Below are 21,379 nucleotides of genomic sequence, written 5' to 3'. Positions count from 1 at the left end.
CAAACCTTGGGAGGAACCTTAGGATGAGCCCTGGGAGGAAGCTTGGGATGAGCTCTGGGAGGAACCTCGGGAGGAACCTTGGGATGAGCTCTGGGAAGAACCTTGGGAGGAATCTCAGGACAAACCTTGGGAGGAACCTCGGGATGAACTCTGGGAAGAACCTTGGGAGGAATCTCAGGACAAACCTTGGGAGGAACCTCGGGATGAACCTCAGAATAAACCTCGGGATGAGCCCTGGGAGGAACCTTGGGATGAACCTCGGGATGAATCTCGGATGAACCTCGGGATGAGCCCTGAGAAGAACCTTGGGAGGAACCTCAGGACAAACCTTGGGATGAAGCTCGGGATGAGCCCTGGGAGAAACCTCAGGAGGAACCTCGGGATGAGCCCTGGGATGAGGACTGGGAGGAACCTTGGGATGAGCCGGGAGGAAACTTGGGATAAGCCCTGGGATGAGCCCTGGGATGAACCCTGGGAGAAAGCTTGGGAGGAACCTTGGGAGGAGCCTTGGGAGGAACCTCGGGATGAGCTTTGGGATAAACCCCGGGCAGAACCTCGGGATGAGCCCGGGATAACTCCCAGAACGATCCATTGGATGATCCAAGAGCCCCCGGTGCCAACACAGGGGACGGACACCCCCCGGTGTCCCCCAAATATCCCAAATTTCCATGACTCCAGTGCCAGCACCGAGGGAACGAATCCACGGCTGGATCCGATGGGATCAGCCCCCCACGGCCTCCGGAACAACCCAGCTCCGGGTGTTCCCGGAAAGTTCCGGAGCAGGCCGGAGGCTTCCGAGCATCCCACACCTCCAGCCCACCCGGGAGCAGAGCAAATCCCTGGGAACGCAGCCCCCGGCATTCCCGGAGCGTCGGGATCCGGCTCCGCTCTCCCGGGATGGGGCCGCGGCCTCGGGAATTCAGCGCTCGGCAGAAAAGGACAAGGAAAAAAAAAAAAAAAATAAAAAAAAAAAATCACCCCGGGAAGGGCTCCGGGAGCTGGGACACGGATGGAGCCGGAGCTCCGCACACGGAACAACGGGACACGAGGACGGGACACGGGGACAACACGGAGGAAGCACAACCAGGAGCACAGAGCCGGCCATGCACGCTGGGAAATTCCCAGGGGGAATTCTCCGGCCCTCCCAATCCCATGGGTTTCCCCCCTCCCCTTCCCGCCCACCCAATCCCATGGATTCCCATGGATTCCCATGGATTCCCATGGATTCCCATGGATTCCCACGGATACCCCCCACCCAATCCCATGGATTGCTCCTTCCACTCCAAGGGAGCTGGAGCGGGAACAGCTTTTCCAGGGATCCTTCCGGCTCGGGAAGGGATTCCAGAAGCTCTGGAAGCCGCTGGGATATCCTGGAATTCGCTGCTGGGAGAAGAGGGGGGGGAATTCCCGGATCCCGATTTTCCTGCTGTGGGCCCCTTTCCCTGGGGGATTGGGATGCAGCAGGATCCCGGCAGCTCCCACCTCTGGCTCATGGAATTTCTGCTCCGGAGGGGGAGCTGGGACCCCTCCCCAACCCTGGGGAATCGCGGATGGATCCTGGAGCATCCATGGCCGCATCCGTGGTTTACAGGGATGGGAATGGGGATGCTCCGCCCCCCCTTCCCAATGTCCTTTCCAGGGTCTCCTCTGCCTTTCCTGGGGTCTCTTCCACCATTCCTGGGGTCCTTCCCACCTTTCCTGGGATCCTTTCCCACCTCCTGGTGTCTCTCTCACGCTTCCTGGGATATTTTCCCACTTCCTGGGATCCCTTCCCACTTCCTGGGATCTTTCCTGGGATCCTTTCCCACTTCCTGGGATCCTTTCCCACTTCCTGGTATCTCTTCCATCCTTTCTGGGATCTTTCCTGGGATCCTCTCCCACTCTTCCTTGGGTGTCTCCCACCCTTCCTGGGATCTTTCCTGGGATCTCTTCCCACTTCCTGAGATCATTTCCCACTTCCTGGGATCCTTTCCCACTTCCTTGGGTGTGTCCCACCCTTCCTGGGATTTTTTCCCCCTTCCTCCTAATCTTTCCCACCTTTCCTGGGATCCTTTCCCACTTCCTGGGATCCCTTCCCACTTCCTGCACTTCCTGGTGTCTCTCCCACTCTTCCTTGGGTGTCTCCCACCCTTCTGGGGTCTTTTCCACCTTCCTCGGAATCTCTCCCATCTTTCCCGGGATCCTTTCCCACTTCCTGGGGTTCTTCCCACTCTTCCTTGGGTGTCTCCCACCCTCCCTGGGATCTTTCCTGGGATCCTCTCCCACTTCCCGGTGTCTCTCCCACCCTTCCCGGGATCTTTCCCGGGATCTTCTCCCACTTCCTGGGATCACCTCCCACTTCCCGGTGTCTCTCCCACCCTTCCTGGGATTTTTCCCGGGATCTTCTCCCACTTCCTGGGATCACCTCCCACTTCCTGGTGTCTCTCCCACCCTCCCTGGGATCTTTCCTGGGATCCTGTCCCACCTTTCCCGGGATCTTCTCCCACTCCCTGGGATCCTTTCCCACCTTTCCTGGGATCCTTTTCCACTTCCTTGTGTCTCTCCCACCCTTCCTGGGATCCTGTCCCACCTTTCCCGGGATCTTCTCCCACTCCCTTGGGATCCTTTCCCACCTTTCCTGGGATCCTCTCCCACTTCCCGGTGTCTCTCCCACCCTTCCCGGGATCTTTCCCGGGATCTTCTCCCACTTCCTGGGATCACCTCCCACTTCCTGGTGTCTCTCCCACCCTTCCTGGGATCCTGTCCCACCTTTCCCGGGATCTTCTCCCACTCCCTGGGATCCTTTCCCACCTTTCCTGGGATCCCTTCCCACTTCCCGATGTCTCTCCCACCCTTCCCGGGATCTTTCCCGGGATCTTCTCCCACTTCCTGGGATCACCTCCCACTTCCTGGTGTCTCTCCCACCCTCCCTGGGATCTTTCCTGGGATCCTGTCCCACCTTTCCCAGGATCTTCTCCCACTCCCTTGGGATCCTTTCCCACCTTTCCTGGGATCCTTTTCCACTTCCTTGTGTCTCTCCCACCCTTCCTGGGATCTTTCCTGGGATCCTTTCCCACCTTTCCTGGGATCCTCTCCCACTTCCCGGTGTCTCTCCCACCCTTCCCAGACCTCTCCGAGGTCTCACTCCCCAACCCCCCGGGATCCCGACGGGAATTTCCTCAGCAGGAACACCAGCGGGAAGAGCCACCACAGCACGGGGAGGAGGAGGAGGAGGAGGAGGAGGAGGAGGACAGGGCCATGCTCCCGAGGGACATCCCGGAGCCGGGAGTGGGGAAGAGACGGGCGAGGAATGGGAACATTCCCGGTGGGATGGAGCTATGGAATGGGAACGTGCTCACTTACACAACTCGCCCACCCTCCGGAGGCCAGAGGCGGATCTAGGACAGAGCAGCGGGACATGCACATGGAAGCAGGAAAAGAGGCAATGAGAGAAATGTTAGCTCCGGTCCGGGAAGCGCCACACGGAAAAGAAGCCACCGGACGTCGATCCCGAGGGATTCGCGGCCGGGAGAACCGCGGGAATCCGGCCTGGGGTTGTCCCGGTTGTTCCCTGAGTGGAGAGCCCCAGTTGGGTTTGAAATTCCAGGGGATGGGAATTGGGGGTTGGGGGGGTGGGGGGAAATCTGGGATGGTTCCCGCGGGATGGGGGAGGGCGTGGCCGGCCGGGAATGGGGCGGTTGGAATTGCATGGATTCAGCCAAAGCCTGGAGGGTGGGACAGCGACAGAGCTGCTGGGAAAAGAGGGAAGGGAGGGGATTTGGGAAGGAGCAGGGATTTGGGAAAGGAGGAAGGAAATGGGAAAGGAGCCGGGATTTGGGAAAGAGGAATTTGGGAAGGAGCAGGGATTTGGGAAAGGTGGGGATTTGCGAAAGGAGCGGGGATTTGGGAAAGAGGAATTTGGGAAAGGGGCAGGGAAATGGGAATTGCAGGGATGTAGGAAGGGGAAGGATTTGGGAAGGAACAAGGATTTGGATAAGGTGGGGATTTGGGAAAGACAGGGATTTAGGAAAGGTGGGGATTTGGGAAAGGAGCGGGGAATTGGGAAAGGTGGGGATGTAGGAAGGGGAAGGATTTGGGAAAGGTGGAGGGATTTGGGAAAAGCAGGGATTTGGGAAAAGAGCGGGGAATTGGGAAAGGTGGGGATGTAGGAAGGGGAAGGATTTGGAAAAGGTGGAGGGATTTGGGAGAGGAGCAGGGATTTGGGAAAGGAGGAGGGAAATGGGAAAGGAGCAGGGATTTGGGAAGGAGGAATTTGGGAAGGAGCAGGGAATTGGGAAAGGCGCGGATTTGGAAAAGGCGGGGATTTGGGAAAGGAGCCGGGATTTGGGAAAGGCGGGGATTTGGGAAAGGCGGGGATTTAGGAAAGGTGGGGATTTGGGAAAGGAGCAGGGAAATGGGAATTGCAGGGATGTAGGAAGGGGAAGGATTTGGGAAGGAGCAGGGATTTGGGAAAAGCGGGGATTTGGGAAAGGCAGGGACATCGGAAAGAGGGATTTGGGAAAGGCCGGGATTTGGGAAAGGAAGGAAACAACAAACGCATGAGAAAAATGCCCCACAGCCAGAACAACACCGAGCAGCCGACACAAAATTCCCAAGTTTTTCCATGTCCCCCCGGGGCTGGTGACAGTGACGGTGCCATCGGCCACCCCCAAAGGCCACGGGATGTTCCCGGGGATTCGGTGCTTCCCAGAGGGAATTACCTGCGGAAGTTCCCCCGGATCCCTCCCGGCTGCGCTGTCGGGAAGGAGGGAACGGCCTCATCCCGCCTGGATAAGGACCAGGAGCTCCCAGGTTTGGAATGGCGGCTCCGAACGTCCCCAGAACCCCTGGATTGTTCCCAGTTTTATCCCTTCCTGCAGCGGAAATGCCGGAGCTGTGCCGGGGACACCTCGGGAATGCCAAAAGTTGGGAGAGGAGTCTGGGAACATTTGGGAAGGTGGATTTGGGAATTTTTGGGAAGGACTTCCCAAGGGAACCCTGCTGGAGCAGGGATGGGGACCCAAAGGGGTCTCAGGCTCCAGCTGGGATTCTTCCGGAGCGGTTTTGGGATTGGGATTTATCCATGAGCTCTGCCCTGGGACAATCCGGAGCATTCCCGGTGTCCGGGAAGCTCCGACAGGGAGCTCCGGCAGGGTCAGGGATGTCGTAACTAAAATTCCCTTTTCCCTCTTCTGATCCTGGCAGGAAAAGGGAATTCAGTGCTGGAATCCATAGGAAAATTCCCGATTCCTCCAGCGTTTCCCCTGGGCCTTCCCAAGCCAATCTCTTCCCGTGAGGGATCCTGAGGAACACCCGGAGCTCCCTCCTTCCCTGAACTCCACCTGGAACGGATCCCTCTGGATTTCTCCAGGGAAAAGCCCTTTCCCGGCCATTTCCAAGGAAAAGGTGACAAATCCCTGTTTGACGGGAACATCCCGAGCCGGGAACGCTTTTCCCTCTTGGAGGCTCCTTCAGGACCTGGAGCTCATCCCACGGAGCTCCAGCCAGCCCTCACTGCTCTTCCCAAATTCCCCAGAAATCCCGAGTCCCGTTTCCTTGGGATGAGTGCGATGGGTGGGATGGGAGAAGCCAGCGGAGCGGTGACGCGCGGACATGGGGACACCGGGACAGGACACGTGCTGGGACCCTGTCTCCTTGTAGGCATCAAACCCTTCCCGCATCCCGCGGGATCATCTGGGATCCAGGGCTGGGATCGACCTCCCCAGAATTCCCGGTTTTCCACGGCTCAACCTCCCTGAGCTCTCCCAGGGCCCTGCTGGGGGGATAAGTCCCTGGGATGTCCTTTGGGAAGCTGGGAAAATCCCATGGAAAGCCAGAGGGGAGGGGATCCAGGAGATCCCACTGTGCCTGGCACCTCTGGAGAAGCCTCTTCCCACGGGAAGTGGAATCCATGGAGCCCTGTGGGGGGCAGGGTGGAGAAGGCCGGGGTTGTGGCCATCGGCAGCGTGGCCACCTCCATCCCGATCCTGGAACCTCATTCCTGATCCTGGAACCTCCATCCCAGTCCTGGAACCTCATTCCTGATCCTGGAACCTCCATCCCGATCCTGGAACCTCCATCCTGATCCTGGAACCTCCATCCCGATCCTGGAACCTCATTCCTGATCCTGGAACCTCCATCCTGATCCTGGAACCTCATTCCTGATCCTGGAACCTCCATCCCGATCCTGGAACCTCATTCCTGATCCTGGAACCTCATTCCTGATCCTGGAACCACATTCCCAGTCCTGGAACCTCCATCCTGATCCTGGAACCTCATTCCTGATCCTGGAACCTCCATCCCAGTCCTGGAACCTCCATCCTGATCCTGGAACCTCATTCCTGGTCCTGGAACCTCATTCCTGATCCTGGAACCTCCATCCTGATCCTGGAACCTCCATCCCGATCCTGGAACCTCATTCCTGATCCTGGAACCTCCATCCTGATCCTGGAACCTCCATCCCAATCCTGGAACCTCATTCCTGATCCTGGAACCTCATTCCCAATCCTGGAACCTCCATCCTGATCCTGGAACCTCCATCCCAATCCTGGAACCTCCATCCTGATCCTGGAATCTCCATCCCAATCCTGGAACCTCCATCCCGATCCTGGAACCTCCATGCTGATCCTGGCCACCTCATTCCCAATCCTGGCCACCTCCTCTCCCAAAGTGGCCACCTCATCCCCGTCCCTCTGTTCCCACCCTCCCTCGCTCCGCGATTCCCCCTTTTTCCTTCCCTCCCCTCCCCAGTTCCCAATTCCCTCTGTTCTCATCCCAAATCCCTGCTTCCCGTGGGAATTTCCCCGGGAAAGCCCCCAAGCCTACAAGGAAACAGGGGGTGTTTTTCCAAGCTTTTGCTGGGATGTGACGCCACTTCCGGGACACGGAATTCATTTAGGATCGGATAAAAAGAGGCAGCTTTACCCTAAAAGGAACTCAAACCCCAAAAGGGCTCAAGTTTCTTCTCCTTCTCCCTCAGATCTGCGGGAATACAAAGGAATTCATGGAATTGCAGAGCAGCACCGGAATCGCTCCCTTTGGAAGCTCGACTTCTGCTTCCCGGGAGCCTTTTGGGGTTAAAGAGAAACAAAGGAACAAGCAAAGACACAAAAAAACCCTTGGAAAAGCTTCCCTCGGATCCAGAGCTCCAAACCGGGATATTTGGGATGCTCCCGGAAGTCCCCAGGAGCCGGAACCCCTTGGAAAAACTCCCCTGAGTCCAGATCTGGAGCCCCAAACCGGGATATTTGGAATGTTCCTGGAAGTTCTGAGGAGCCAGAGCCCCTTGGAAAAGCTTCCCTGAGCTCGGATCCGCAGCCCCAAACCATCGGGATGCTCCTGGGAATCCCTGGGAACCCTTGGAAAAGCTTCCCTGAGCTCGGATCCGCAGCCCCAAACCATCGGGATGTCCCTTGGAAAAGCTCCAGAGCCCCCAAACCTCGGAACTCTCCCGGAAGCTGCCTCGGAGATTTATCAATGCCAAGGAAAACTCTTGGAAAAGCTGGAAATCCCTGGCTGGGATTTAACCGGAAAAACCCTCGGGATGGGCAAAACTCCCGGCGTTCTGGGCTTGGAGCCTCCTTCCGAATTCCAGAGGAAAACACAAAGCTCTACCCGGGAATGACCCGGACAAATCCTGGGCCCTCCGCATCCCAAATTCCTGGGAATTAAACCGCGACCAGACCGTTCCAATGGGCTGGAAAAGACAAAGCAGCCGGGGCAGGGTTTTTTGGGATGTTCGGGAACGCTCCCGGTGATTCCCAGAGGTTGGGAAGATGGATCCAATCGGGATTGTGGATGGGTGGCCCCTCCCGGGCACGGGACACAGGGAACGTGGCGAGAATTTTGCGGGAATATCGCCCGGAGCGCTGGAGCAGCGAATGCGGAGCCGGAGGCGGCTCCGGGAGCGGAACGCGGATCCCAAAATCCTGGGAATGGCCGTGGGAATGACACGCACACACATCACGGTCACCATCAGCTTTATTGGGGACACGGATGTCACACCCGGAACGCGCTCGGCCTCGCGCGCGGCTCCCGGCACATCCCGCGCCTCTCCCGCGGCTCGGCGGCGTTTTCCAGGATCCCGGATTTTCCCAGGATCCCGCCACCGCCGCTCCAGGAATCCCGGTCAGGAATTCCAGCCAGGGCAGGGTGGGCTCTGCTCCCAGGGAATGAGAGGGAATCACCTCGAGGTGAAGCTGGATTCTGGGAAAATTCCTTCCCGAAAAGCTGTGGAAGCGTGGGAAGAGGATGCCCAAGGGAAGGGGCGGAATCCCCATTCCCGGCGGGATGAAAAGCCGCGCAGACGGGGACACGGGGCAGCGCTGGGAACTTTCGGACTCGGTGGGACCGGAGGGGTTTTCCAGCCTCGACAATTCCAGGGATTTGGGTGAAACACGAGGAAGCTGCTCCTGGGCGCGGCCACCGAGGGCCACCGCGGATGAAGGGAATTGTCCCCCTTGGCATTGTCACCATCCCGGTGTCCCTGGGATTGTCACCGGCCCGAACTGGGACCTGACGTTCCCACCTCAGAATTCCTTGGGCTCTTTCCCAGTCCCTCGGCTCAAAGGTCCTTCCGTGGACGCCCGGCTTGGGAGGAGACAGAGCCCAGAGTTAGAGCTACGGAAAAAGTCGTGGATCGGCGCTTCCCGGCCTTCCCACGGAGGATTCCCACAGGGATTGGCCGGGGACTGTTCTGGAGCGGGGAATTCCCCGAGCTCGCATGGAATTGCTGGGAATTCAGGATGAATGTGGGGAGGGAGGGATTCCAGGATGATTCCCGAATGGCAGCTGATCCTCCAATCCCACGGATCTGGAGCCGCTGGAAGGGCTGGGAGGGACCAGGAACATCAGTGTTCCCGTCCCTGTGGGACTACGGGACACCTCAGTGTCCCCATTCCCAGATTCCGGGACACCTCAGTGTCCCCATTCCCAGATTCCGGGACACCTCAGGGTCCCCATTCCCAGATTCCGGGACACCTCAGTGTCCCCATTCCCAGATTCCAGGACACCTCAGTGTCCCCATTCCCAGACTCCAGGACACCTCAGGGTCCCCATTCCCAGACTCCAGGACACCTCAGTGTCCCCATTCCCAGATTCCAGGACACCTCAGTGTCCCCACCTGGAATTCCAGGTCACCTCCCTGTCCCCACCCCAGCAGAATTCCAGGACACCTCAATGTCCCCATTTGGAATTCCAGGTCACCTCAGTGTCCCCCATCCCTGCAGAATTCCAGGGTCCCATCCCTGTGGGACTCCAGGACCCCTCAGTGTCCCCACCTGGAATTCCAGGTCACCTTCTTGTCCCCATCCCTGCAGAATTCCAGGGTCCCATCCCTGCAGAATTCCAGGACACATCAATGTCCCCATTTGGAATTCCAGGTCACCTCCCTGTCCCTATCCCTGCAGAATTCCAGGGTCCCATCCCTGCAGAATTCCAGGACACATCAATGTCCCCATTTGGAATTCCAGGTCACCTCCCTGTCCCCACCCCAGCAGAATTCCAGGACACCTCAATGTCCCCATTTGGAATTCCAGGCCACCTCCCTGTCCCCATCCCTGTGGGATTCCAGGCCACCTCCGGCTCCCGGCAGCTCCTGGGGGACATTCAGGTGACGCTTCCCTTCTCTGGACAATTCCAGAGCCTGGAAAACGCATCCCAAACTGGGTCACTCCCTCTTACCTAACCCTGCTCCCGTTATTCCCTGAATTCACAGCAATTCCATAAAAAACCCAGGAGAACTCGGACACTGCGGGAGAGCCGCCACCGTCATTAAAAATTCCGTTCACCGCCGACTTCCCGGGAAGCGTTTTGAGCGTTCGACATCCCAAAATTTGGGAGATGAAAGGCTGTGACGTTCCCAAAAGGGGGGAAAAAACCGGGAATGCGGGACTCTGTGGGATGGCTGGAAGGGCCGGATTCCGGCGGGATGTGCGGGAAAACAGGAGGCTCCGGGGGCCGGATGAGGAGGGCACGGAGCCCAGAGAATTGCAGGGATTGCAGGGAAGGCAGGAAGAGAGGATGGAGAAGGGATGATCCTTAAAATCGGTGGAATTGCTCCGGGGGAAAACCGGGAGATCGGATGGACACGGATGGAAGGGATGGGGACGTGGAAAGGGACGTTCCGATGTCACCGGGAGCCCGAAGGATTCCCAGCCAGGATTCCCAGGGTGGGATCCTTGCAGGGCTCGTAAAAGCCCGGAATTCCCAAATTTCCGGTGCCCCTGGAGACGGGCACAGCCCCGATTCCAGAGGATTCCCGAACGCCCTCGGCTCGGGATGAGGGATGGGACCTCGGGTGACACCTGGCCCCGCAGGGAATGACACCCCCGGATCCGCTCCCAGTATTCCCAGCTTGGATCTGCTGGGATGGACCCCAGGATGCTTCAGGACATTTTGTCCCCAAGGCCACCGCCTGAAATGTCACCTCCCGTGCTGGCGCCAGGCGCGGGGAGCAGCCGTGGCTGGGATGGTTTGGTTGGAAAAGCTTTTCCCACAGGAAAAGCTGCCCCGGATCCAGAGCTCCCGGCACCTCGCGGAGCCCCGGCAGCCACGGGTGACACGGGGGACACCGGGTGACACCGGGTGACACCGGCTCATGGCGGCCTCTGAAAGGGCAGCACAAGACTGGGAATTTGGGTTCGCTTCCTGCTGGGATTTAACATTCCCAAGCTTTTTAAGGATTTGGAAGGTTTGGGATGGTTTTAGGGTCGGGTGGGTGTGGCAGAACCAGGGTGGGGTTGGTGCCACCACCGTCCTGTGTGGGAGGGGCCACCTCTGTCACCTCCTGAGTGGGACAACACCTGGAGATCCTCAGAAATGGAAAAATCCCGGAAAAACCCATCCCTGGGGCTTGGCCCGGAGTGAACACGGAGGGGGTGACCCAGGACTCGATATTGTCACCACGGCGTTGTCACCACAGCATTGTCACCATGACATTGTCATTGTCACTACAGCATTGTCATTGTCACTACAGCATTGTTACCACGGCATTGTCACCACGGCATTGTCATTGTCACCACGGCATCGTCATTGTCACTATGGCACTGTCATTGTCACTATGGCACTGTCATTGTCACTACAGCATTGTTACCACACATTGTCACCACGGCGTTGTCATTGTCACCACAGCATCGTCATTGTCACTATGGCACTGTCATTGTCACTATGGCACTGTCATTGTCACCACGATGCTGTCATTGTCACTACAGCATTGTCACCACGGCGTTGTCATTGTCACCACAGCATCGTCATTGTCACTATGGCACTGTCATTGTCACTATGGCACTGTCATTGTCACTACAGCATTGTTACCACACATTGTCACCACGGCGTTGTCATTGTCACCACGGCATCGTCATTGTCACTATGGCACTGTCATTGTCACCACGGCGCTGTCATTGTCACTACAGCATTGTTACCACGGCATTGTCACCACGGCATTGTCATTGTCACTATGGCACTGTCATTGTCACCACGGCGCTGTCATTGTCACTACAGCATTGTTACCACACATTGTCACCACGGCATTGTCATTGTCATCACAGCATCGTCTTGTCACTATGGCACTGTCATTGTCACCACGGCATCGTCATTGTCACTACAGCATTGTCATTGTCACTACAGCATTGTTACCACACATTGTCACCACGGCGTTGTCATTGTCATTACGGCATCGTCATTGTCACTATGGCACTGTCATTGTCACTACAGCACTGTCACTGTCACTATGACATTGTCGTTGTCACCACAGCATTGGCATTGTCGCCACGGCATCGTTGTCCCCGCGGCATTGTCATTGTCACTACGGTATTGTCACCACAGCATTGTCACCACAGCGTTGTCATTGTCACCACGGCATCATCGTTGTCACCACGGTATTGTCGTTGTCACCATGGCATTGGCATTGGTACTATGGCATTGCCATTGTCACTATGGCATCAGCATTGTCACCATGGCATTGTCACTGTCACTATGGCGCTGTCATTGTCACCGCGGCACTGTCGTTGTCACCACATTGTCATCGTCATGACATCATCGTTGTCACCACATCATCATTGTCACCACAGCACGGCCATTGTCACCACAACATCGTCACTGTCACCACAGCCTTGTCGTTATCACCATAGCATCATCATTGTCACCACAGCCTTGTCATTGTCACCACATCGTCATTGTGATGACATCATCATTGTCACCACAGCATCCTCGTGGTCACCACAGCATTGTCATTGTCACCACATTGTCATTGTCACCACAGAGCTGTAATTGTCCCCACAGCACAGCCATTGTTACCACAGCATGGCCATTGTCACCACAGCATTGTCATTGTCACCACAGCACTGTCATTGTCCCCACAGCATTGTCATTGTCATTATGACATCGTCACTGTCACCACGGTATCATCATCATCACCGTGACATCACTGTCACTACGGCATTGCCACTGTCACTACGGCATTGTCACGACATTGTCATTGTCACCACAACATCATCACTGTCACCACGGCATCGTCACTGTCCCCACAGCACGGCCATTGTCACCACAGCATTGTCATCGTCACAACATCATCACTGTCACCACGGCATCGTCACTGTCCCCACAGCACGGCCATTGTCACCACAGCATTGTCACCACGGCATCATTGTCACCACAGCATGGCCACTGTCCCCATAGCGCCGTCATTGTCACCACCGCATGGTCATTGTCACCGCAGCATGGCCACTGTCACCACAGTGCTGTCATTGTCACCACAGCATGGCCACTGTCACCACAGCACTGTCATTGTCACCACAGCATGGCCACTGTCCCCACAGTGCTGTCATTGTCCCCACAGCATGGCTACTGTCACCACAGCATTGTCACCATAGCGCTGTCATTGTCACCACAGCATGGTCATTATCACCACAGCATGGCCACTGTCCCCACAGCGCTGTCACTGTCCCCACAGCATGGCCACTGTCCCCACAGTGCTGTCACTGTCCCCACAGCATGGCCACTGTCACCACAGTGCTGTCACTGTCCCCACAGCATGGCCACTGTCACCACAGTGCTGTCACTGTCCCCACAGCGCTGTTATTGTCCCCACAGCATGGCTACTGTCACCACAGCATTGTCACCATAGCGCCCTCATTGTCACCACAGCATGGCCACTGTCCCCACAGTGCTGTCACTGTCCCCACAGTGCTGTCACTGTCCCCACAGCGCTGTCACTGTCCCCACAGTGCTGTCATTGTCACCACAGCATGGTCATTGTCACCACAGCATTGTCACCATAGCGCTGTCATTGTCACCACAGCATGGTCATTGTCACCACAGCATGGCCACTGTCCCCACAGTGCTGTCACTGTCCCCACAGTGCTGTCATTGTCCCCACAGCATGGCTACTGTCACCACAGCATTGTCACCATAGCGCCGTCATTGTCACCACAGCACGGCCACTGTCCCCACAGTGCTGTCACTGTCCCCACAGCGCTGTCATTGTCCCCACAGCATGGCTACTGTCACCACAGCATTGTCACCATAGCGCTGTCATTGTCACCACAGCATGGCCACTGTCACCACAGTGCTGTCACTGTCACCACAGCATGGCTACTGTCACCACAGCACGGCCACTGTCCCCACAGTGCTGTCACTGTCCCCACAGTGCTGTCACTGTCCCCACAGCCGTGTCACACAGGGAGAGAAGGACACGGAGCGACGGGAAAGGCGGGGCAGGGGGAGCAGCCACAACCGCGACGCGCCGGGATCCCATCCCGCCACTCCCACCCATCTTCCATCCCCTCCGCCGAGCTCCTGAAGCTCTGAGATGTCCCTCAAAGCCACACCCGTGTCCCCGTCCCCATCCCCGCCCGGCTCTTACCGTGCGGCCACCACCGGCGACTTCTTGCCGGGATCCAGGGCGGAGCCGGCCGGTTCCTCACCCAAGGAGCGCGTGTCCTTGTTGAGCTGCTGCAGGCGGGAGCTCAGCTCGCTGATCACAGTCGGTTTGTCCTCTTCGGCCCCGTGGCCGGGCCTGCTCTCCATGGGGTCCCCCCATAGCTTGGACCTTCTCTGAAAGAGGTAGCGTGGCCGGGCCGCGCTGGTGGCCGCCAGCGTGGCCGCGTGGTGCTGGGAGATGAGCTCGCTGTCCGAAGACTGCTTCAAAAGTGGGTCCCTGAAAGTAACCGGCCCCTTGCTGAGCTGGGACTTGAGTTTGGGCTTTGGAGGCACTGGTGGCTTCTCGAGTAGAAAAGTTTGGCCGTCGGCGAAGGACGTGTAGGTGTCGGTGGGCTCGCCGCTCTCTGAGGACAGCGTGGACATGCTGGAGACCGTGGAGATGGTGCTCGTGGTCTCCAGGTGGTGGTCGCTGGAGCTCCTGGTGTCCACCTCTTCCACTCCCGAGTCCGCCGCCGACTCCGGGGCCGCGGGGGCGTCCGAGGGCTTCCCTGAGGGTGTCGCGCCGGGGGGAGAAGGTGCTACTGCCGCCGCCGGCAGGGACGGCGCGCCGGGCGCGGCCAGGTGGCTCACGGGGGTGCCGGGGGCGGTCACCAGCACCCCGTTGGCGAATTCATCCGGGGGCGGCACCAACCCGATCTTGGCCAGCTCCTCGCGGGTCTCCTCGTCGCTGGAGGACAGCTGGGCCGGAGGGAGGGTCACCGTGTAGGGTTCCACCTCCTCCTCCGAGCTGCCCTGGCCCAGCGCCTTCTCCGAGGCCGGGCTGACCGGCGGCTTCCCCACGGGGCTGGGCTGGGGCTCGGCCTTGGGCGACTCGACCGGCTCGGCGCAGACCTCGGCCACGGCCGGGCTCTCCTCTTTGATCTCCAGGCCGATCTCGTCTTGACCGTTACTGGTGGCGTGGACCATGATGAGGCCGGCGGTCTTCTGCTGCGACGTGTCCACGATGCTGATGATCATGGACTTCTTGTCCTCGGGTTTCTTCTCCTCCTTGCCCGGCGGCTCCGCTCGCACCTCGGGCTCCTTCCGCAGGGTGGCCGGAGTCCCCCAGGGGCTCTTGGTGGGGGTCAGAGCGCCGGCGTCGGTCGCCATCACCGCCTTCCCTCCGGGGGAGTAGGCGGGGGACACCAAGGCCTCCAAGTCCCCCCTGTCCGGCTCTTTGGTTTGGATGTCCACAAAGAGGGGCGCGGCTCTGTCCGAGTCGGGGCTGTGGATCGGGGTGGGCGACCGGGACGGGACTTGAGTGGACAGCGCCCGTTCCCTTGCGGCCAGCGCCAGCGCCAGGGGCGAGTTGGGATCCAGGGGCTTTCCCGTCAGGGGGTGGATGAAGGTCGAGGAGGAGCCGCCGATTAATGGCTTTAAAGCTGACACGGGCGACGGCAGGAGGACGTCCCGGCTGCCCAGGAGCCGCTCGTCGATGGAGCGCGACTGCTGCAGCGACGGCATCTCGCCGCCTCCGCCGCCGCCCGGCGCCGGCCCCTCGATGGCTCCCACCGACAGGAACACCGTGGATTTCCTCCTCTCGTCCAGCCGCCGGTCCCGGTCCTTCATGACGCCGGCGGCGATGGCGGTGGCGAAGGGGAGGCCGGCGGCTTCCACCTGAGCGATGCCGGGGTGGTGCTGGTATTCCAGGCGGTGGCTCCGGCGCGTGGGCGACGGCTCCCGGGAGGAGTAGCCGCCGGTGATGGCCAAGGCCGCCCGTTCCTGGGCGTCCTCCACCTGGAGCTGCTTCACCAGGGGACTCTTCTTCCTCTGCGGCTTGGTGGGGGCGAAGAGGCTGACGTTGAACTGGCCCATGTTGGCGTAGGGATTATCGATCACCCGGCCTTTCCTCTTCAGCTTCTCCGGAGGCGTCGCCGCCGGGCCGGGCCGGGGGATCTCGGTGGGTTCCACGGGGAGGTGGGAGGAATCCTGGAGGATGATCATGGAGCGGGCCCTCTTCTGCCGCTCGGGGTAGGGCACGGAGCCGCGCTCGTACACCTCGGCCGCCAGGTGCGGCAGCCCGTGGAGTTTGGCTTCCAAGCCCGGCTTGAAGCTGGAGCGGACGGTGTCGTAGGCCCGGCCCGGCGGCGGCGGCGGCGAGAAGGACGGAGGGGGGCCGGTGTCGAAATAATAGGGGGAGGGGGGCGGGGGAGGGGCGGTCTGTGGGGGAGGGGGGATGCCGTGGCCTTCCCGGACCGTGTCCGTCATGGAGGTGCTCCGCGGGAATTTCCCGTCCAGCAAGGAGGCGGCCAGCTTCTCGTCTTCCCCTGGGGAAAGAAGGAGAAGAGGAGTCAGGGAAGGGGTTGGGTGTGGCCACCTGGAAAACGAGGAAAAGGGTGGAGTCGGGGAGGAGTTTCTGCTCTTCCCGAGGAAAACAAGGAAAAGGGCGGAGTCGGGAGTGAGTTCCTTGTCTCCTCCTGGAAAACAAGGAAAAGAGCAAAGGCGGGGATGAGTTTCTGCTCTTCCCGAGGAAAACAAGGAAAAGGATGGAGTCGGGAATGAGTTTCTTGTTTTCCCGAGGAAAACGATGGAGACGGGGATGAGTGTGTCATCTTCCCAAGGAAAATGATGGAATCAGGGATGAGTTCCTGGTTTCCAGCTGGAAAATGAGGAGGGAAGTTGAAAGTTGTCTTCCCAAGGAAAACAAGGAAAAGAGCGAAGTCAGGAATGAGTTTCTTGTTTTCTCAAGGAAAATGATGGATTCAGGAATGAGTTCCTGTTTTCCAGCTGGAAAACGAGGAGAGAAGGGAAGTCAGGGATGAATTTGTTGTCTCCACATGGAAAAGAAGGAAAAGAGCAAAGTCAGGGCTGAGTTTCTGGATTCCACCTGGAAAACAAGGAAAAAGATGGAATAAGGAATGAGTTTCTCATCTTCCCAAGGAAAACAAGGAAAACGATGGAAACAGGGAAAAGTTTCCCGTCTTCCACTGGGAAAACAAGGAAAACGATGGAATCAGGGATGAGCTTCTCGTCTCCACCTGGAAAACAAGGAGAGCGGTGAAGAGGACATTCCCAGAGAATTCCTGGAGTGGGAAAAACTGGGAAGCGGCTGGGGTTGTTCCTCCCACCCCACTTCATTCCCGAGATTTTTTTCCTCTTTCCAAGCCTCTCTTGGAAAAGGCTTGGAGCAACTTCCAAGACTGGAAGAACCAGCCAGAATTCCCAGAAAAGCTGCCCTTGGATCCCTGGAAGCGTCCGAGGCCAGGCTGGAGCGCCCCGGGATAGCGAAAGCTTTCCCGTGGAAAAGCTGGGAATGGGATGAGCTTTGAGGCCACCCCAAATCCCAACCATTCCACGATTCCACGCCAGCCACATTCCCATGGGATCAGCTCCCGTGGGAATTGTCTCCGCCCCTTCCCGGTGACGGAAGCGCCGCCACCGCCAACGTGCCAGACATCCGAGTGCCACCGGCACGGGCGCGGCTCTCGTCACACTTCCCGCTTTTCCCGAGGGCTGACATCTGTTCCCGAGCGCCAGACTGAGCCCGGCGAGGTCTAGCAGGAATTCCTGCTTTTTCAGGGAATTCTCCGAGGCGAGGATTAGCATGGAAAAGCAGGAAAAATCCGGGGTGGATTGGGATGAACTCAGGGCCTTCCCAACCCGAGATGTTCCACCATCCTAAAATCCGACCACGCCGCGATTCCCTCCCTCCGTTCCCAGCTCATTCCCGAGCCCGGATCCGATGTGCTCACCCCTCCTTTGGGAAAAATCCTCCTTCCCAATCCCCGCTCCGCTCTTCCCAAGCTTTCAAATCTCTCCGGAGAGGATTTGGGATTTTTTTTTTTTTTTAATTTTATTTTAATTTTATTTTTGGCCTCCGGAGATTTTTTTTCCCCTTTAGGGAAAATGCTCTTCCAGCGGCACCGAGAGGCTCCGGCAGCTCCGCCCGGAATCCGTCAGCGATTCCACCCGAGGCGGAATCCAATGGGGACAAAAGGGAGGAATTTGGCACTGAAATTCCATCCCATGCTGTTGGTCGTGCTGGAAACTGGGCTATTTTTGGGAATCTGGGATGTGCCGTGGGAATAAAGAACTGGCAGCATGGAATAGGTTCAAAGGGAGCCTGGACAAAGCCCTGGAAAAATGGGCCTTTTCCAAGTTTTTTTTTTTTTTTTTTTTTGAAATCCCGGGAGCCGAGGCCAGCAGGGGGAATTTGGGTGGATGATCCCATCCTTGCCCTTTTTTTTCCCTTGGGAATTTGGGATCCTGCGCTAGATGGAGCTGTGGAATATTCCGGGAGCAGCAGGAAGATCCCAAAAAAAACCCCCCCCACACCCCGTTCCTGCCTTTCTGGAGATTTCTGGGAATGGCCGGGAGGCGACACTGGGATATTTGGGAAGGTCCGAGCTCCGTTCCTGGGCCTGGAATGTCCCAGGACACGGAATGGGAAAGCTCATCCTGGGAATGCGGTGTCGGGATGAGCTGGGGCAGGAAATCCAGTGGGAAAGTGGGATCTTCCCTCTGGAATTCTCTGGGCGTGGCTGCCGGGTCAGGGGTGACATTGGGATATCCAGTCCATGAATCTCATCCTTGGATCCTGTCCTTGGATCCCATCCTTGGATCCTGTCCATGGATCCCATCCTTGGATCCTGTCCTTGGATCCCATCCTTGGATCCTGTTCTTGGATCCCGTCCTTGGATCCTGTCCCTGGATCCAGTCCTTGGATCCCATTCATGGATCCAGTCCTTGGATCCAGTTCTTGGATCCAGTCCATGGATCCTGTCCTTGGATCCAGTTCTTGGATCCAGTCCTTGGATCCAGTCCATGGATCCAGTCCTTGGATCCAGTCCTTGGATCCCATCCTTGGATTTTTTTGGAGGATTTTCTCCTCCATTTTTCCCTAAATGAGGAGGGGACACCATGGAAAAACCACATCCCAGGAATTGCCAAATGCAGGGAAAACTGTGGAAAAACCACATCCCAGGAATTGCCAAATGCAGGGAAAACTGTGGAAAAACCACATCCCAGGAATTGCCAAGGGCAGGGAATGCTATGGAAAACCAAATCCCAGGAACTGCCAGGTGGAAGGGACGCTACGGGAAACCACATCCCAGGAATTCCGTGTCCATTCCCACCCAGCATTCCAGGCCTGGAGCAGCTCCCAGAGGCAGCAGCTGAGCCTCATCCGTGGGATCATTCCCAAGGAATCATCCCTCGGTTTTCCAGCCGCTTCCCAGCCTGGAAAAGCGGGATCTGCTTATTCCCAGCACGGAAGCTCCAGAGCCGAGCTTTATTTTCCATGGAATGCTGGGGGCTGGATCCATGTGGAATTTTGGGATTGGGCTCCATCCCGGCAGCAGCTGGAGCCTGGAGATGCTCCTGGAATTCCCAAGGGAATTTGTTCTCCAAAAAGGTCCCGAAAGGATCCTCAAAGATCCCTGAAAAGGAGCAGATCCAGAAGATCTGGCTTTGGGACAGAATTCCCGGAGAAGTCGTGGCTGGATCCCGGGAAGTGCCCGAGGCCAGGCTGGAGAAATCTGGGACGGAGGAATGTGCCCATGGAAGAGGTGGGAATGGGATGGGATGAAGGTCCCCAAACCATTCCAGGATTCCAGGATTCACCCCTGGATCTCAATCCCTGTTCCCTGTGTCCCAGAAAAGCCCAGGGAATCCAAACCTCCCACTTCCTGGAAAAATCCGGAATTTTGGGAGCTGCTCTGGGCTCTCGGGAGGGATGGGAGAAGTGGGAATATCCTCTGGGAAAAGTCCCAAATGTCCTCCCATTCCCAGGAATTTTCCACCCCAAATCACCAAACCATCCCTTTGCTGTTTTCCGTGGAATTCCGGCTCTCCGCTCCCCTCAAACCTCACCCGGAGCCGCGGGAGACTCCCGGAACACCGGGGCATCAAACCGGGATCAAATCCCGGAGCTCGGGAATAAAGAGCCGGAATCCAAACGGAGCCACCGGGAAGGACCGGTAAGGATCGACTCCCAACATCCGGAATGACTTCCCTGGGAATGGGAATGACGCTCCTGGCGTAGCCTGGCAACCCCCGGAGCCATTCCTGGCGCTCCATGGAATTCATCTCCAAGGGAAAACACAAAGCTCCGTGAAAAGCTCCCCGGGCGTTGCCATAACAGCCCAAATCCCTGGAAAACCGCATTCTGTGCATTCCTTAGGGTCGGAAAACGACCCCGCGCTGCTCCCCGGGGTTGGGATGAGGGAATAATCCCAAAAAACAAAAAAAAACCTGGAGCGGGAGGGTGAAAATTCGGGAGCTGGAAGGGGGAGGGAATCCGAATCCTGCGGAGGTTGGGAATGGGAATTCCCATCCTTTGGTGTCCAGGATTGGGAATTTCTGTCCTGTTGTGTTCAGGGATGGGAATTTCCATCCTTTGGTGTCCAGGAATGGGAATCTCCATTTTTTGGTATCCAGGGATGGGAATCTCCAGCCTCTGGAGCCCAGGGCTGGGAATCTCCAATTTTCTGAGTCCAGGGCTGGGAATCTCCAATTTTCTGAGTCCAGGAATGGGAATTTCCATCCTTTGGTGTCCAGGAATGGGAATTTCCATTTTTTTTTTTTGTGTCCAGGGATGGGAATTTCCAGCCTCTGGAAGCCAGGGATGGGAATCTTTGTCCGGTGGTATCCAGGGATGGGAATTTCGGTCCTGTCATGCCCAGGGTTGGGAAATTCCATCCTCTGGAGCCCAGGGTTGGGAATTTCCATCCTTCAGTGTCCAGGGATGGGAATTTCCATCCTTTGGTGTCCAGGGTTTGGAATTTCCATCCTGAGGAGGTCAGAAATGGGAATTTCCATTCTTTGGTATCCAGGGATAGGAATTTCTGTTGTGTTCAGGGATAAGAATTCCCATCCTTCGGTGTCCAGGAATGGGAATCTCCACTTTTTTGTGTCCAGGAATGGGAATTCCCATCCTTTGGTGTCCAGGAATGGGAATTTCCATTTTTTTTGTGTCCAGGAATGGGAATTTCCATCCTTCGGTGTCCAGGAATGGGAATTTCCAGCCTCTGGAGCCCAGGGATAGGAATTCCTGCCCTTTGGTGCCCAGGAATAGGAACCTCCATCCTCTGGAACCCAGGGCTGGGAATCTCCAATTTTCCGAGTCCAGGAATGGGAATCTCCATCCTCCGGCACCCGGGATGGGCTCGGAATTCCCAGAAAAGCTGCGGCTGCCCCTGGAAGCGCCCTGGGATAGCGGGAGGCATCCCTGCCCTTGGAATGGGCCGGAATTAGGGAATCTCCAAGATCCCACCCAAACCATTCCGGGATTCCACCCCCGGATGTGAACTCCAGGACGCTTCCCATCCCCCCCAATATTCCCAAAGGATCACGAATCCCTCCCATCCCTCTGGAATTCTGTCCGGGAGCCATGGCAGCTCCGCAGGCTCCGGAGCGTTTTTAACTCCGCTGCCGGGAGCAGATGGCGCCGGCAGAAATCTTGGAAGTCTGACAGGAATTTTCTTCCCTCCCCTTCCCCCCCCACTCCTTCCCATTTTCCTCCAAATATTCCGCCCATCCCGCT

The 21,379-nt window shown here is 57.6% G+C and overlaps 1 protein-coding gene across 4 annotated transcripts in view; it reads right to left on the bottom strand.

Moving 5' to 3' along the window:
• SHANK3 (SH3 and multiple ankyrin repeat domains 3) overlaps positions 1–21,379 on the bottom strand; it is a 158,855-nt gene that overhangs the window by 7,813 nt on the left and 129,663 nt on the right. For 2 of the 4 annotated variants that reach the window (XM_088054770.1, XM_088054771.1), the window contains one exon: positions 13,841–16,163. In XM_088054770.1, coding sequence (XP_087910896.1) covers positions 13,841–16,163 — 2,323 coding nt within the window. Of the gene's footprint in view, positions 1–3,342; positions 3,378–7,840; positions 8,569–13,840; positions 16,164–21,379 lie in introns of those variants that run through there. The other 2 variants (XM_088054774.1, XM_088054773.1) reach the window with 2 other exon arrangements.

The sequence above is a fragment of the Pseudopodoces humilis genome, chromosome 5 (genome assembly GCF_049639895.1).
Source record: "Pseudopodoces humilis isolate 2021_Gansu_Grassland_sample_001 chromosome 5, ASM4963989v1, whole genome shotgun sequence".
Classification (NCBI taxonomy): Eukaryota; Metazoa; Chordata; class Aves; order Passeriformes; family Paridae; genus Pseudopodoces; species Pseudopodoces humilis.
The sequence above is the reverse complement of the archived record's forward strand: the minus strand, read 5'-3'. Positions and strand labels throughout refer to the sequence as shown.